Here is a 15866-nt window from a genome sequence, read left to right as displayed (position 1 = left end):
CACATTAACAAGCAAAACAACAGAAATACCAAGTGCTAAATGAGCCCAAGCGTTTGCATATTTGCTAACCCAGAGCCTAAATCTTCCGTATTTATTTAAGTGCAGGACTACTAAAAAAAAAAATAATCCACAAAAGCCTTTTAGACAAGTCTTTGTGTGTTCCACATCTCTTTCTAAAATTAAAAGCTAGCATATCTGTATACCAAAGAGCAGCCAATGGTAACTGCACTGAGAACAGTCTAATATGTTCTTAAAGGCCTCCAACAACAGAAATTCTTAATCTTTCTAATACAATCCAGTACAGTCATCATATTACCAGAACTTTTTACCCTAACCAAAATGCTCCTTGCTGCAGTTTACATTTACAGCTTCTTTTCTTACTCACTATACAGAGGAAAAAAGTTACACAGAGGAGAGTAATCATTACACCCCCCTAGCCTTGTCCTTTCTAAGTGCAATGGCTGAGATGTACGCAATTTTTCTTTCATCCCTTCAGGTCACACCCAAGGAGTCACGTGGAAAAGATGAGGGGTAACAGGTACATGTTAACCCTGGGGAGATTCTGACTAAACAGAAGAGGAAAATTTTTCACAATGAGAACAATCAGACATTGGAATAATCTCCCCAGGGAAGTGGTGGATTCCCCAATATTGGACATTTCTAATATTCATCTGGACAGGTGGCTGGGCCGTGATTTGCGAAGAAAGGTTGGACCGGATGATGCTTGAGGTCCCTCCCCACCTGGGATTCTGTGATTCTATGAACTTCCCTCACGCTGAGGCCCCGTCACGGCTCGCCAGGCCGCAGTCGCGACCGACAGCAGGTAGCTAAACCTGCCTCTCCCTCCCGCTCCAGTAATCACGGATGTGTGGGGCAGCATTTACAGCAGAACTCGGAGCAGGAGCGCGGACTACAACTCCCGGCATGCGTTTCGCCGGGCGCGCCCGCGTCGCAGCGGCGGCGGGCAGCGTTGCATGCCGGGAGTTGTAGTCCGCGCTCCTGCTCCGAGTTCTGCTGTAAATGCTGCCCCACACATCCGTGATTACTGGAGCGGGAGGGAGAGGCAGGTTTAGCTACCTGCTGTCGGTCGCGACTGCGGCCTGGCGAGCCGTGACGGGGCCTCAGCGTGAGGGAAGTTCATAGAATCACAGAATCCCAGGTGGGGAGGGACCTCAAGCATCATCCGGTCCAACCTTTCTTCGCAAATCACGGCCCAGCCACCTGTCCAGATGAATATTAGAAATGTCCAATATTGGGGAATCCACCACTTCCCTGGGGAGATTATTCCAATGTCTGATTGTTCTCATTGTGAAAAATTTTCCTCTTCTGTTTAGTCAGAATCTCCCCAGGGTTAACATGTACCTGTTACCCCTCATCTTTTCCACGTGACTCCTTGGGTGTGACCTGAAGGGATGAAAGAAAAATTGCGTACATCTCAGCCATTGCACTTAGAAAGGACAAGGCTAGGGGGGTGTAATGATTACTCTCCTCTGTGTAACTTTTTTCCTCTGTATAGTGAGTAAGAAAAGAAGCTGTAAATGTAAACTGCAGCAAGGAGCATTTTGGTTAGGGTAAAAAGTTCTGGTAATATGATGACTGTACTGGATTGTATTAGAAAGATTAAGAATTTCTGTTGTTGGAGGCCTTTAAGAACATATTAGACTGTTCTCAGTGCAGTTACCATTGGCTGCTCTTTGGTATACAGATATGCTAGCTTTTAATTTTAGAAAGAGATGTGGAACACACAAAGACTTGTCTAAAAGGCTTTTGGGGATTATTTTTTTTTTTAGTAGTCCTGCACTTAAATAAATACGGAAGATTTAGGCTCTGGGTTAGCAAATATGCAAACGCTTGGGCTCGTTTAGCACTTGGTATTTCTGTTGTTTTGCTTGTTAATGTGTGGTTTGTACTAACAGGTTATAATTGCTGGATTTTAATTTTGGTTTTGTTTCGTCCTGTTTCATTTAGTTTACAGGTGATGAAACGCTGCCACACATCTTCCAGTAAAATGGGCGAGACCACTGGTGGATCAGCAAAAAAGTCTAAATCACAAAATCAACAAGGGCCTTCCAGCCAAAAAAAGAGAACAGAGAGAGAAGGAAGAAAACAAGATCAAAAAAGAAAGGTAATCATTATATTGTATTAAATAAATTAGAAAAGTAACCAAAGAAAAAAAAAAAAGAGGCCTTTTTACCCATTTTTTTTACTGGAATTTGTAGAGAATGTTTCATTAACTAAAAGTAGTCTTCTTGAGGAAATGTCCAGTGTGAGCAGGTGAGCAGCTCTTTTGAGACCCACTGTTTTAGCTGCTCCCAGGTTTCCAGAATTTCTTATTGTGTGCTACTATGCCTGTAACAAGTAGCAGGCATTGATAAACCTTAATCACTGATCATTAATAAAAAGGCAAGCTGGCTGTGGAGTTCTGAAGAGCTGTATAGCATCTGTTTGAACAGAGGGATAAAGTTAGAGTTCATTCAGCTTAGGTGACATTTATTCAGTTCTGGAACATATTATCTGTGTGTCTCAGGACTGACCTAGGCAACTTTCTGTTGGAGAGAGCTTGCTTAACCACTGAATTTATGAACAGCATGATCTCAAGATGTGGCTGGATAGGGAAATGTCATGTGCATTTCTTATTTCATGATCTGATTCTTGGAATGGGAGCAATTAAGAAGAATGAATTGCTTTCCCTAATCTTTTTGGGATGAATTACTGTTTCATAGTTTAAAAAGCCTTTTTCTGTTGTCAGTGTCAATAGACCTCTGTCAAGTTCTAACATGCTTTCACAGCCTTTTTATAGTGGGTTGCTAGGAGTAGATGGATGGTTGCACAGCAGAGGATGTTTCAAAATTACCACATCTGCTGTAAATTTTTCTCTTCAGCACATCACTCAGACAGTCAAAAGAAAAGCTAAGGAACATGGGGACTATTCCCCTGCAGGTAGGATTCTATTCTTTCCTTATGTTTGTCTCATGACAATTCAGTGTTCTGAAAAACACTGAAAGTAAAAGTAGCAACTGCTATGTTGAAATAGATTCCTGAGATGTCACTGAAATAAGTTTCAAAGTTTTCTGTCTGAATAGTAACAGCGAGTATTTGCTGTACAGTGCTCGCCAGTGTGAACTCACATTGTTTTATACACATGCATTAATCACATGCTTTTGTTTGCAATTATTGTTCTTGTAAAGTTCCACCACAAGTACCCATAATATTTTAACTTCCTCTTCACAGACCATTGTCTTCTCTGTTAACCTTCTGTCTTAAGACTGGCATGTGTTGTATTGAACATACAGATGAGATGAGGCTCCTGCTACATTGAGTTTCTTGCTTATGTATATTCCCACTCTTTTATTTCATTCTGGGTTTTCTCACTTGTATTGCCAATGATTTGGGGAAAGTATCTGTTTAGAATGAAACTGCTGTAAGAAAGAACCTTTTCTATTTTGTCCTGTTAAAGAAACTTGTGACTTGCAAATAATAAGTACCACTTAATATGGATAGTTTTGACCTGATAGTTTTGTGACATGGAAAAGCTTTAACTGTTATGCCTCTGACTACAATCTGAGTGAAGTGAGTCACAAAGTTTGTCTATCCAGGTTTGACAGATCATATCTTTCCCTTTTTTTCTTGTGTTAACAGAAGAAAAAGGTTATTCAAAAAAGGTGAAGCTAACCAGTGCTAAAACAGGATCTTGGCAGACACTCTCAGAGACCAGTAGGCAGTTTCTGGAAACTGTAATGGATTCCTTAATACTGTAAGTGCCAAATATCCTGGTGGTTCTTCTCTGTTTCCACAAGGAATAAAGTAAAAATCATAACACTGCTTGAACGGGAAAAGCTTTGGAGCTTTTTTTGGACAACACTGCTTGCTGTGTATATTTTGTCCAATATAATATAACGCTTTCTATCTGGTTTTGGAAACTTTTAGCTAGAAAAGTTCTGACTATTCACTTCAATTGGTGTGTTCTCTGTGCTTGCAGGCTTTGTGATGAAAATTCTGCGTTTATTTTCTTTCCAGATCTGTTTTGTGCCAACAAGGTGAAAGGAAAGATGATGTTCAGAAGCACCTCAATTTACTGAGAGAAAAGTAAGAAATTATAATTTGTTTTGTTTTGGTTTTTAAAAAAAAAATTTTTTTAAAAAAAAAAAAAAAGAGAAGGGATAGGGTTTTATGGTTTATCCAGTTGTTTTGTACCATGTTTACAAATTTGCTTCTGGGAGCAATCACATTTAGGAAATCTTGGAAGAGAGATTTGATGCAAAATAAAGGAGAGAAATGTCTTGACTGAAGTGGACAAGCAAGAGTTGTCGAAAGACTCACTTCAACTCCTATATGAGTAACAGATCCTGGGAGGTATTCTTAAGAGCTCCTTGAGTCAGCTTGGTTCTCTTTATACATGGTTTAAACTTGTGGACATCTATTTATTTTGCTATCATTTTATGATAGTGGCAGGAGCAGTTATAGCTAAATTTTCTTAAATGCTAAATCGTTTTCTGACTGTTGAAGTTACTTCAAAGAGAATTGAAATTTTGTCTTGGGATATATTGTAGCCTCCTTATGTCATTGTGGGAGTAATTATGTACACTTGAGTGTCTGAGAATTTTTGTGTGCATGTGTGTCAGTATACCAGGTTCTAATCAACATAGAGCCTGAGCATGTATATTGCCTTCTTTGTTCTTATTGTACTTCAAGATTCAAATCTTGAGGAGCTAGTTCTTCATAAATGGTTTACTCTGTGTGTGTGTGTGTGTGTATGTGTGTGTGTGTGTGTGTGTTTAATATGTGACATCTTTAATTTCTGAGTTGCTAAACTCCTGCAATCTCATCTGGGATGGATGGAAATTGTGGCAGTTTGGTGTATCTAACTGACAGATCCAACTTAGAAGAATTCAAGTCTTCCTTAGACGCAGAAGGACCTTTGAGAGTGAGCTAAAACTTTTCCTCTGGCATAAAGCTATATATCATGTTTCACAAAAGCATTTACAGATTTTACTAAAATTATCTTTGGAAGCAGTTAAAAATGCTACTTTTAGAACTTAATTTTACTTTGAAAAGCAGAAATGTCAGAACTGGGAAAATATTAGTTAATGTCTATTTACAGTCAGGAAGTGTACAAGTCCAGTGGGATAGAAACCACATGTCAGTGTAATAGCAAAGGTTAGAATGGTGGGATATCTTGTTCCCAGTTCCTTCCTTAGACATCTACTCCACCTGATTTTTGAAAGCAATTGAAGACAGCTTTTCTTCCTGTCTGGATCCTTTTACTTCACTGGAAGCAACCAGGCTAAACTGAGTTTAGTTTTACCCCAGAGAAACCATTAGTCAGTTTTCTTTTTTGTTTTGCAAAGAACTCCAAACAAGTCATGCTTTCTTTTTTCTATAATAAAGGGTGCTGAGATTTTTCAAGACTTTAAAGGTGCCTCCAGGGATGCTGGGCAACCTGAAAAACATCCCAAGCCTTCAAATGGCAGAGAAACAAATGTTTGAGGCAAGCAAAGAGTCTTTGGTACAATTGCAGGTATGAAAGGCAAGGAGGGGAAAAATTTCTTACCTGTCTGCTAATGTGTTGTAACTTTTTAGTAGATGTTGGCTATGCCTGTGCTGCTGGGGAGGAGTTGTCCACTGTTCATCACTGTCACCCACCTTTGCTACAAATCAGTGAATCTATTTGGATGGTGTTTCTGTGTCTTGGGTGATGCTGATGATCAGTGTCATATGCAAAAGGATCATCATCTCTAAAGTAAACTTTGTTCTGTTTTCTTGTCTATTTTACCTTAGGAAGAAATAAAAGAAGCTGAGCAATCAGCAGAACGCACTGAAGAAGCTATGCTACAACTACAGCACAAAATTCAGGTGCTCAGGAACCAGTTAGAGGAAGATGAAAAAAAGGCCAGGAAGGTATTTCCAATAGATGTTGCTGCACTGCTCTAGGTTAGAGGGAGGCCTGTCTTCCAGAGCTATGCCATACAAGCTGTTTCTGCAGAGAGGGTCATATAAAGAGGGCCTTATTTGCTTTGGGAGTGTATCTTTTCAGTTTTTCCAACTTCAGTTGCAAAAATAATAAGTGGTTTTCAGAAGTTGGATAATGACAACCAGTTTATTTTCCTACTTGTGTGACTGATGTTTGAGTTTGGATTTTTTTTTTTTTTTTCTCTTTTTCCCTTTCTAGGTATTCCAGGAAAATGGCAGAGGTGAACTCTACCTTCCAGAACTCCCCAAGCACAGTTTACAGACACCCACTTTGCAGGTGAGCATGGAATATATTTTCAGAGACACTTTGGCTATGAGGAGGAGGGCAACAGAATGTGCTTTTATCACTTAACTTCTGCCAGAGGGGGGCAATTCTGAAATATCTGAAAGCTTTCTTCTTCCTTTTAATTGAGAACTAAATGCTTACATTTAAAAAATGGAATGAAGCCCTAGAAAACCTGCCATTTAAAGGATTACATATCTTTTCCTAGGAACCCTATGGTCCTAGGGAACCTGTGATAATTCTGAGATATATATCTCTGTGATTGCTGGAAGGAAGACTAGCTCAATTCTGTGTCTTTGAATCTTTATTTTAGCTGTATTTAGGTACAGCTAGGCTGCATGAAAGTGAAATTTCTGTTGGATTTAATGAAACTTGGTTTTTATTTGTTGTCTATTATTCTTCCTTCTTTAGGAAGAAATGCTGAAGATGGAAAATCAGAATGGTCTTTTACAGGATATGAACATTATTCAGCAGTCAGCTGACTTGAAGAACATGTTAACCCTCATTGAAAAGACCTATGAGAAGGTGGACTGCCTTTGAGAAACTGAAATATGTGGAGTCTTCTTTGAGGAAGATAACCTAGGGCAGCACTCTGTTAATGTAGAGTGACAGGATGCTGATCACGGAAACAGTGTTTTCTTCCTAATAGCTTTACTGTTGAGACTGCTGAATTTCTGTTAAAACATTTTCTATGGATATTGGTATATAAATCTGTAGATGCATTCTGGGATTCTAGTGATTTTAGTGGTCAGTTGAGGATTTTTGTTTTTCTGGGCTTCTGACAACTTCTAATGATGATATATACTATCTTAGGAGAAGGGAGGGAAATGGATCCTAGGTTTATTTGGGCATTTTTATAGAATAAGACAACCTATTCCACTATATTTTGACTTTTATATCATATTAATAAATCGGTGAAGGCAGGATCTTTTGACAAACTAATTTTTGTTTTGGAGTTAAATTGCTTTTAAACCTGAAACACATATAAAAAGATGATTATCTAATGTTCAGTTACAAATTCCCTGTTCAACTTTCTTACCATTTTTTAATAAAAACATCTGGCAGAAAACTGAATAATTTTTATCAGGTGTACAGGATTTTCTTTACATTTTCATAATTGCTGCTTAAACCAGGTGTGAATGTCTTTTTTTTTTTTTTTTTTCTTTTTATCCAGATGGTTAGGGAAAGCAGATAAGATTGTTAGAGCAATGCTCTAACCCGAATTGTGTACTTGCCTTATATTTCATTAACTGTCAGATATTCTTCAGCTTCAGAAGAAAAAAAAAAAAAAGTCAAAAATCTGTTTTCAATGCACTTTAATCTCTCCTCTATTTTGCCATGATAGAACTTCTCCCTTAAAAGACTCAGTTACTCAGTGCTTGCTTCAGTCAAATTATCTGCTAGGAGACAGCAGTGCTCTTTACATTGCTTTATTGTGCAAACACTATTTTGTTTACAAACTGCTGGTACTCTTAATGAGACATGACCTAATTATCTCTATTCTCCTATGAGAGATTAAAAACCTCTCTGTAGTTGCTACATGTAGGAGAATCAGACTCAGTACTTGCTTGCTTTATACTGAATTACATGAAAAGGTATAGAAATATTTAGAAATTCTCAAATTTCTAGGCACTCCGCAAGGGGAGCATTTACTGACATAACCACTACCCCAAAGTAATTTAATCCAGATTGTGGGTTAATGATTTTCCTGCATGCCAGCTATCTTAATTTTTGTTAAGGAGAGAAATACTCCTTTTCTTTTAAGGATGATCTACATGCCAGCAATTTACTATGTGGGTTTAGAATTTCATGAATCATATAGGTACCCTTTTTTTTTTCTTTTTTTTTTTTTTTTTTAAAGTATGGAGAAAGGTAGTAAGTAGGAGCCAGAGATTTGATATAGCTTCCATACAAGGAAAGTTGAAATAGCAGTAACTTAAGAAGGAAATAATAAAGTATTTTATGAAAGCATTGAGTAGGGATTGGTTACTCACTGCTTTTTACAGTGTAGGAATGAGGGAGTAGGCAATAAATTCTTTTAAGTGTAACAGTGCCAGCAGGTTATGTAAGCTGGAGTGTACAAATAGGTGTGAAAAAGAAGTAAACAAATATATGAATTATGTGTCTATCAGACAATTAAATGGTTTAAACATGGTTGTGATACATTGTTGATTTACTTTTGATCACACATGCTGACTCTGAAAGACAGGGTACTGAAGTAGGATGGATTTTTTTCTTAGCTCTTTGCAGCATTTCTCATGTTTCCCAACGAAAGCCTGTATCGTAAGACCTTTTGCAAATTATTCCTGTGTGGTCGGCATCTGGAGTTGAGATTTATGGTCTCTTCCCTTCCTTTCAAATCTAGTTGTTTAAATCGATGTGTCATGCTCAAAACAGTGTTTAAATGCAAAGAGGAAGCGCTCCTTGGGGGGGTGGTGGTATAATGCCTTTTATATATGTTAAATGCTCTTCCTCTGTTATTCCTAAACCCAGTTTTGTCTAGTACTGGGTCTTTATTTCCTGAGCTGATTGTTGGTGATGTCTTTGTAGCCAAGGGGTCTCCTAAGCCAAGCCTCTTCTCTTGCCATCCTCACTGCTTTCCCGTGTCCCATTGCTGTACCCTGTAGCTGTATGCTGCACCGTGTCCCCCATCTCCATTTCTGAAGGCCTCTGCTATCATACTCTGTATTTCTCTGTAGCGCATCATTATATTGATCATAAATATCTCATTCGCTGTAGAATAACTGCCTCAGCCCCTTCTGTCCACCGTGGTAAAGCAGTCTCTGAGTTGCATGGATTTGTGTCTCCAGGCTAGGAGACAAGCTCTTGTTGGTGTAATCTCACATGGGTTACTACAAGTACTACCTGTGCAGTTAAATCCTTGGCACGCTCTCTGGGACAACCAGTTCTCTTAGGCCAGCGATGCAGGAATCAGCACAGGACATGGACAATACCCAGCTGGCAGCTCGGATGTTTCCAGCCTGCTTTGGAGGCCATGAGAGTTTAATAGTATTGATGAGGCCAGACTCTGCTATTTCAGCTCAGGGGCAGAGAACAAGCATTGATACTATTTGGTTTGCCAGAAGAGATGTGTTCTAAAGAGATGTTGACCTTCACAAGCAAATAACACACATGGGTTTCAGTACAACCAGTAGCAGAGGTGAGCTTTGAATTAGGCCAGGTTTGGGTGGCTGTGCCTTGAGTACATGAGGACTGACTTGCTATTGCTGCTTTCTGTTAATATGACACTATGGAGAGCAACAGATATTTCTGCTGTCTTGCTTGAGAGTCACTACTGAAAATGTCCCAAAAGAAGCCACTGTGAAGCTCCAAACATTTGTTAAACCTCTGGGTCTGTCTTTCAGTGAGCTTTGATTCCAGTGTGAAAGATGTGCATCTGGGTATGGGGAGAATATTTAATTCTTCCAGATTTTTTTTTTTCTCCCCAGAATGAGGTGGATGACCTTGGCATCCAGCCTGGGCCAACCCACCACAAGCATCTCAAACAACACCCAAGATCTAGACAGAAGTCACAAGGGCACATATAGACACTTACATTCCGACACATAAATTTATATGTCTGAATTTGTAGTTGAATCCTGCCGGTTGCATGTGTTTTTAACTATAATAACAGCATGTGGCTTGAGGTACTGCTGACACCAGCGTGGGAAGAGCAGCTCTGAACGTTTTTCTTGCTGGACGTCACTGTCCTTTGCTAATGAAGGCAGTTAATTCCAGTGTTGGTTCCTGGTATTGTCCAAATTACTAGTCTGCACCACCTCTTCCAGCACCTTGCAGAAGATAGTTTAAAATGGGAGGACACTTGTTTCACAGGGTATCTGGTCCACTACCCTGATTCTCTTGCACATTGTAAGGATTACTAGCCTTTGTTACTTAGTCAGTGTTTCTTAGCTTTCCATGTTATAGCATGTCAATTTTACAGTATATCCCCAGAGATGAACCACGAGCTTCAGGGGAAGGACCTTAGAGAAGTAAGCCCACTGAAATATTCTTAAGGGTCTGGGGAGGAAATGTTGGCTTGTTCACTATATTTTCTACCTATTTCTTCTGGTACTGACATAAGGGTGTCCTTAGTCCTATATAAAAATTGCTGTGAAGGTTTAATGCAGACAGCATACGCCCAGGAGGTGTATTATAGAAAGCAAGAGAGGAGAAAGTGCATCCTACACAGATTAGAGTGAAAAAGTAGATTGGTTAATACTGAAGAGGCTATTGCTTCCTCCAAGGTTTGCCTGTCCTCTAAGCTACTGGCTTGACTTACGTCAACACTGTCACTCAAATCTCCCTTGTTTCAGATAATGTGGACTAGAAGTGTACCAGTGGCACATCGCTGGCCAAAAAACTGCCAGGGAGACTCTGAACAACAGCTGTCAAGCTGCTAAAAATTCAAATAATATGAGTTCTGGCTTTACGCAGTTTCAAAGCTTCACATAGTACCCAACTGATTGGCCTGATAGTTTTCCTTCTTGCATCTTTTGGCATCACTAACAGTGTGAGTGAGAAAGGTAAGTTTATGTACACAGACCTTTGCAAGGGCCAGAGTGGTACAGGGCTGGATGCCTGCAGGTTTTTGAGAAGGTGATGCTGGACATATTCATGGGCTGACTGCAGGGTTACTGGACTTGCAGTGTGTACCTGACAGGATAGTACTAGTGGAAGGCCCCTCCTCTTGCTAACTCTGTGCCTGGAGCACAGGAGGCACGTAGCCTTTTAGGGCACAAAGGATTTTGAATTATCACCTGGACTTAAAAAAAATGACACAATTTTCTAAAAGGAGGACAGAAAAGGTGGATTGAGGCATTTAATTTACTGATATTTAAAGATTCCATTATTGGTTTAGCTTTCTGAGGTTCATACTACAGTAAATATCAGAACGTCACTTGTATGTGCACTTCCATTTGAAATACAATACGTGTATCTGAATCACTCACCCAAGGCTGGCAGCTTTCATTTCAGAAAACCAAGATATGGTTCTACTTCACCAAATTTTAAAAACTGAATATATTTTTTGAGCAAAGCAAGGGTTCCTGGCAGGAGGGGGTTGTTAGCATACAAAGAGAATGTCTGCAAGACCACAGAGAAGTGGGAACTGCAGGAAATGATAGTGCTTTGTTAGTGTGTGAGCAGGGGCACAGATGGATGCACTCCTGATTCAAACACCAATCTGGGTTTAAGGCAGCTCAGTATTTTAGAATAACGGAATATATCAAGATTATAATCCTTGTATTTTTCAAGTCCATGTAGATTCTGCCATTGCCTTTGGTAGGGCCAGATGTCTACCTCTAGATTCTCTCTCATTCAGCCCAATTAGACCATTTTACAGAAGCTTTGGAGATTCTATATTTATCAAGAGGGGGAATAATTTCCAGGTAACTACATCCAGGGGTTGTTTGACTTGAAGAGACTAAATAACCATCTGATAAAACAGAGGTACCCCAGCATAGCCTGAGGTGGTCATGCTATGTAGGATCCTGCCATATGAAAGGCAGCATTTCAGGCTGCTGAGGCAAATAAGAGCAGGATCAGTTAAGACAAGACTGACTTTTTGGTTCAAAAGCCTCAGTGTATAGTCAGTGGAGGGAACTCACTGAAGCACTGGTATGAGTTCTGCTGCTTCTATCTTCTTGCCTTCAGAAAGATATTGATGAGTAGAACTTGAAATTCTCATGTAAGTGGATTTATCTTCACCTACTCCTAGAAGTATTCAGTTAATGGAAGAGCATGAGGAGCCCTCTGCCATGTGAAGAGAAGATGGCTTTCCATTCATGAAAGAAAAAGTGACATACTGGGGTCTATAGACTCAGTACTGGAGAAGGCTGTGGCCACAGTGTAGACATTTTAGACTGGCTATTAGGAAGCATTTCTTTCCAGAAGGGGTTGTTGGGCGTTGGAATGGGCTGCCCAGGGAGGTGGTGGAGTCCCCATCCCTGGAGGGGTTGAAGAGTAGGGTCGACATAGCCCTGAGGGATCTGGTGTAGCTGGGAACTCTCAATGTTAGGTAAATGGTTGGACTGGATAATCTTCAAGGTCTTTTCCAACCTAGACAATTTTGTGATTCTGTGATTTTGATATACTTGCAACAGATTCTCACAGAGGCATACATGATCTTGTGCCTGTCCATAACTCCTTTTCTGGTCATGCTTTGTATATTAGTCCCAAAATGATATGAATGCTTCATAGGTGATCCCTTTTAATTGCCAAAAATATTTTTTAAGAGAAATGAGAAATTATATGATGGCTTGATAAAGGCATCTACAGGAAAGAGAATGAATAATGTAGTATCTGAAGTTTTCTTCCTATAGCACTTTTAGGTGGATATTGGTTTAATACATGTTATTCTGCACCTGGGTTGAAGTTTAGACAGAGCACACCACAAATTGTCATTGACTGCATGGTGGGACAGTAGGAAGAAATATAAGGTTTACACTAGCAATATCTAGGAGGGCCCCTTCTGATCTTTGATGAGCAGGTTTCCAGTGATGTGTAAAGACTTTGGTTTGGGGAAAATTCTCTTTGCAATGTCTATTCCAAACACTTTTTATTCTTCAGAGCCAATAGAAAAGACAGGACAAGCAATACGTGCATAGAGAAGAGATGACCATCATCATGTTTTGTGAGGGAAGGGTCCCCTACGCACCCCGTCATGATCACTCAGTAAACACTAATGTTCTTTGCACCAGCACTTGGCCAATGAGCTGTGACGTCTCTGGATGGCTCCCTGAGGATGCTGGGCCTGAACCAGGAGTACCCCTCAACTCCCATGCTGCTTACAGGGAGAGAGCAGACACAGAGGCTTGAAGCAGTATTGTCCTCGGGCTATTTCAGCTCTGAGAAAATGTCAGCTTCCTTTTACTGCTGCCAGGAGGTGGGAGCCCTCTGCCAGCTGGAATTTGCAGACAGTATTTATGCAATGTTTAAGAGCAAGACAAAAAGTTCATTACAAAAGCACCAGCTATTTGCCGTGGGTGCATACTTTATTTACTGAGGTTATCCAGTTACGGAGTGTTCAGGAAAAATCTTAATGACCCTCTGGACTCAGGTCAACTTGGATTAAATTTTTTCCTGAGAAGCAATCTGCTGTAACAAGTCCACAACAGGTTGTGGTTGTTTGGTTTTTTTTGGTGGTTTTTTTTGTTTTTTTTTTTTGTATGGTAGGCTGTGCCAGAAACATCTGTTTTAGAGAAATAAATTTACAGAGCTGTTTGTCTTACTTGTAGCATTATTGGCCTTTCATCACTGGAAGAAGGTCAACAGAAAATAGCAGGGAAATGAGAGAGAAATAATGATTAAAGAGGAAATGGCCACTTTACAGATACAATTGTTAGGTGATGGGGGGAGAGTTTCTGTTTCTCTTCAGGTTGAGAAGCACTCAGTCAGCTGGTGTGTCTGACACTAGTGTGTCCAAACTGTCCAAGGCAACTGGGCAGCTCAACAGACTAAGTAAACTTGTGATTGTAACTGGATCTTTGGGGTGAATATTAGATGTGAATAAATGTTGTGTTTCTGGTACTACTGGGTTTTGCCTTCTGAAGTGTGTGGGTCTTGCCTGGAGGAGTTACAGCCTCCGTGGCAGTGTTCATCCTGGTGATCCTGCAAACGTCAAGCAGCTGTTCCATAACTCATGAACAATCTGGCATTTTCTTCTTTCAGATGATGTCCACCTTCTTCTGAAGTAGTAAAGACCTAGAAATGGAGGTTTAGTTTTTTCAGGGCTGATGGTAGCTCCTGGCAAGAAGTAGTGTAAAGAATAGGAGTCTCTTTTGCTCATGAAAAAATAATTTATTTTCATCACTTTGTTTCCAACCCGCCAAGTGAAAAAACAGCAATTAAACTAGGTGGTTTTCTTCTGAAATGGTAAAGCTGAAAAAAGACTACAAAATCCATTTTGATCTGGTTCCCTATTGGAAGATAAGTAGATGGAACAGTCTCAGTAGGTTAGTGTGAATCAATATGTACAGAGATGGTTAGATAAGATTAGCTGATTTGTACATACAGAAACACTCCCTCAGGAAAACACAGTGCAATTGTATCAGCTCCCTTCTCTTCATGCACTGCAATCATGCTTTCAATTATCACATTCTTATGGCTTCAGAATCTTTATTTATAAGATAAGTTCAAAACTTCTGGTTCCGTTAGATGTCTTATATAATTGAGATAAATGTGTTTTGCTTAAAGGTCAACAGGAGCAAGAAATGCAAACACCTGGTCCGTTTTGAGTACTATGATGATACGAGAAGGAATAGCTTCAGAAAACGAAATGTGATCACCAACTTCTAATACCTTTCCTACAGTGATTCCCTTTTGAATGTCTTGCCAGCAGAGGAACTTCCTATATTTTCATAAATGATTTGAAGATTTAAAATTCAGGGGCAGATAATGAAAAAAGTATTTTTATTCCTGTTAAAGCTAATTCAATAGTAATTTCCACAGATATTATCTAACTGATGAAAAGTGTCACTTTCTCCAAGTGCGAACCTAGCTCAGAAGACAGACACACATAAGATTGCAATGGAAACGTCCTGTAAGTTACATCAGGTTTTCTCACAGGATCCTTGGGCTAAATAGCAACAGAGGCTGTGAGTATCTACAACTTCCAGTGCAGCAGCTCTGATTTTTTAAAGTTGTTCCCCTCAAGATACAAAATGGTACCCAATAATGAGATTGTACAGTTAGCAGAGTTGGTGCTTCAGGGGGGATAACACCATGAGGACAGACAGCTCAATAAGCACCATGAAGGTATGTAGGAGTGTTCTCCTATTGTATCCAACAGATTTAACCACCATTTGGCATTGGTTTTCTGGTCTGTCCTCTACTGGAACTGGAAAATGTACTGTTTAAATTAGCCAGGCTGAAGGACTCATTTGGAGACATTTCTAATTGTTTGCAAAAAGTGGGAAAAAAAATAGACTCCTGTCACCATTACACCTGTACAGTCCTCTGTGGCCACAGGAGTGTGTGGATGTATGTATTTGAAAAAAAAAAAAAAAAAAAAGAAAAAAAAGACTTTCACACAGAATCACACAGAATCATCTAGGTTGGAAAGGACCCTGGAGATCATCTAGTCCAACCGTTCGCCCAGCACAGTTCCCCCCTACAGCATATCCTTAAGCTCTAAATCGACCTGACTCTTGAACCCCTCCAGGGATGGGGACTCCACCACCTCCCTGGGCAGCCCATTCCAACGCCCAACAATCCCTTCTGGAAAGAAATGCTTCCTAATAGCCAGTCTGAACTTTCCCTGGCGCAACTTGAGGCCATTCCCTCTTGTCCTGTCGTTTTCTACTAGGTTAAAGAGGCTCAAATCCTCAAGTCATAGGTCAGATCCTAAACCACCTACTAAAAGGCTAGGGCTTCTTACTGTGTTCAGGCCTGAAATGGATGCTCCAGGGGAAGGAAATAATATTAGCTTTCTCAGGACTCTTGTAATGAACAGGAAAATCTTCATCTTGCCAAGGTTTTCACCTGCACCTGCTCTGCCACCTAGATTGGAAGGTAGGAGAGAGACAAATTTTAAAAGTTTTTGTCTCTGGAATTTGGAAACAAAAATCTTTTTATCTAACACCTTTGTGAATCCAGAAACTAAAATAAACAG

General features: G+C 39.9%; 1 protein-coding gene across 1 annotated transcript; it reads left to right on the top strand.

Moving 5' to 3' along the window:
- The first annotated feature begins 1088 nt into the window (after positions 1-1088).
- On the top strand, positions 1089-8995 carry CENPQ (centromere protein Q). The gene is made up of 9 exons (XM_026845711.1): positions 1089-1159; positions 1969-2125; positions 2883-2940; positions 3640-3754; positions 4018-4086; positions 5389-5518; positions 5779-5898; positions 6170-6247; positions 6665-8995. Exons 2-9 carry the CDS (start codon positions 1979-1981, stop codon positions 6791-6793), a joined length of 846 nt encoding a protein of 281 aa, XP_026701512.1. The 5' UTR covers positions 1089-1159; positions 1969-1978; the 3' UTR covers positions 6794-8995.
- Positions 8996-15866: the final 6871 nt, after the last annotated feature.

The sequence above is a fragment of the Athene cunicularia genome (assembly GCF_003259725.1).
Source record: "Athene cunicularia isolate RWA chromosome 3 unlocalized genomic scaffold, athCun1 chr3_part1, whole genome shotgun sequence".
Classification (NCBI taxonomy): domain Eukaryota; kingdom Metazoa; phylum Chordata; class Aves; order Strigiformes; family Strigidae; genus Athene; species Athene cunicularia.
This window is presented reverse-complemented; position numbering and strand designations above follow the sequence as displayed.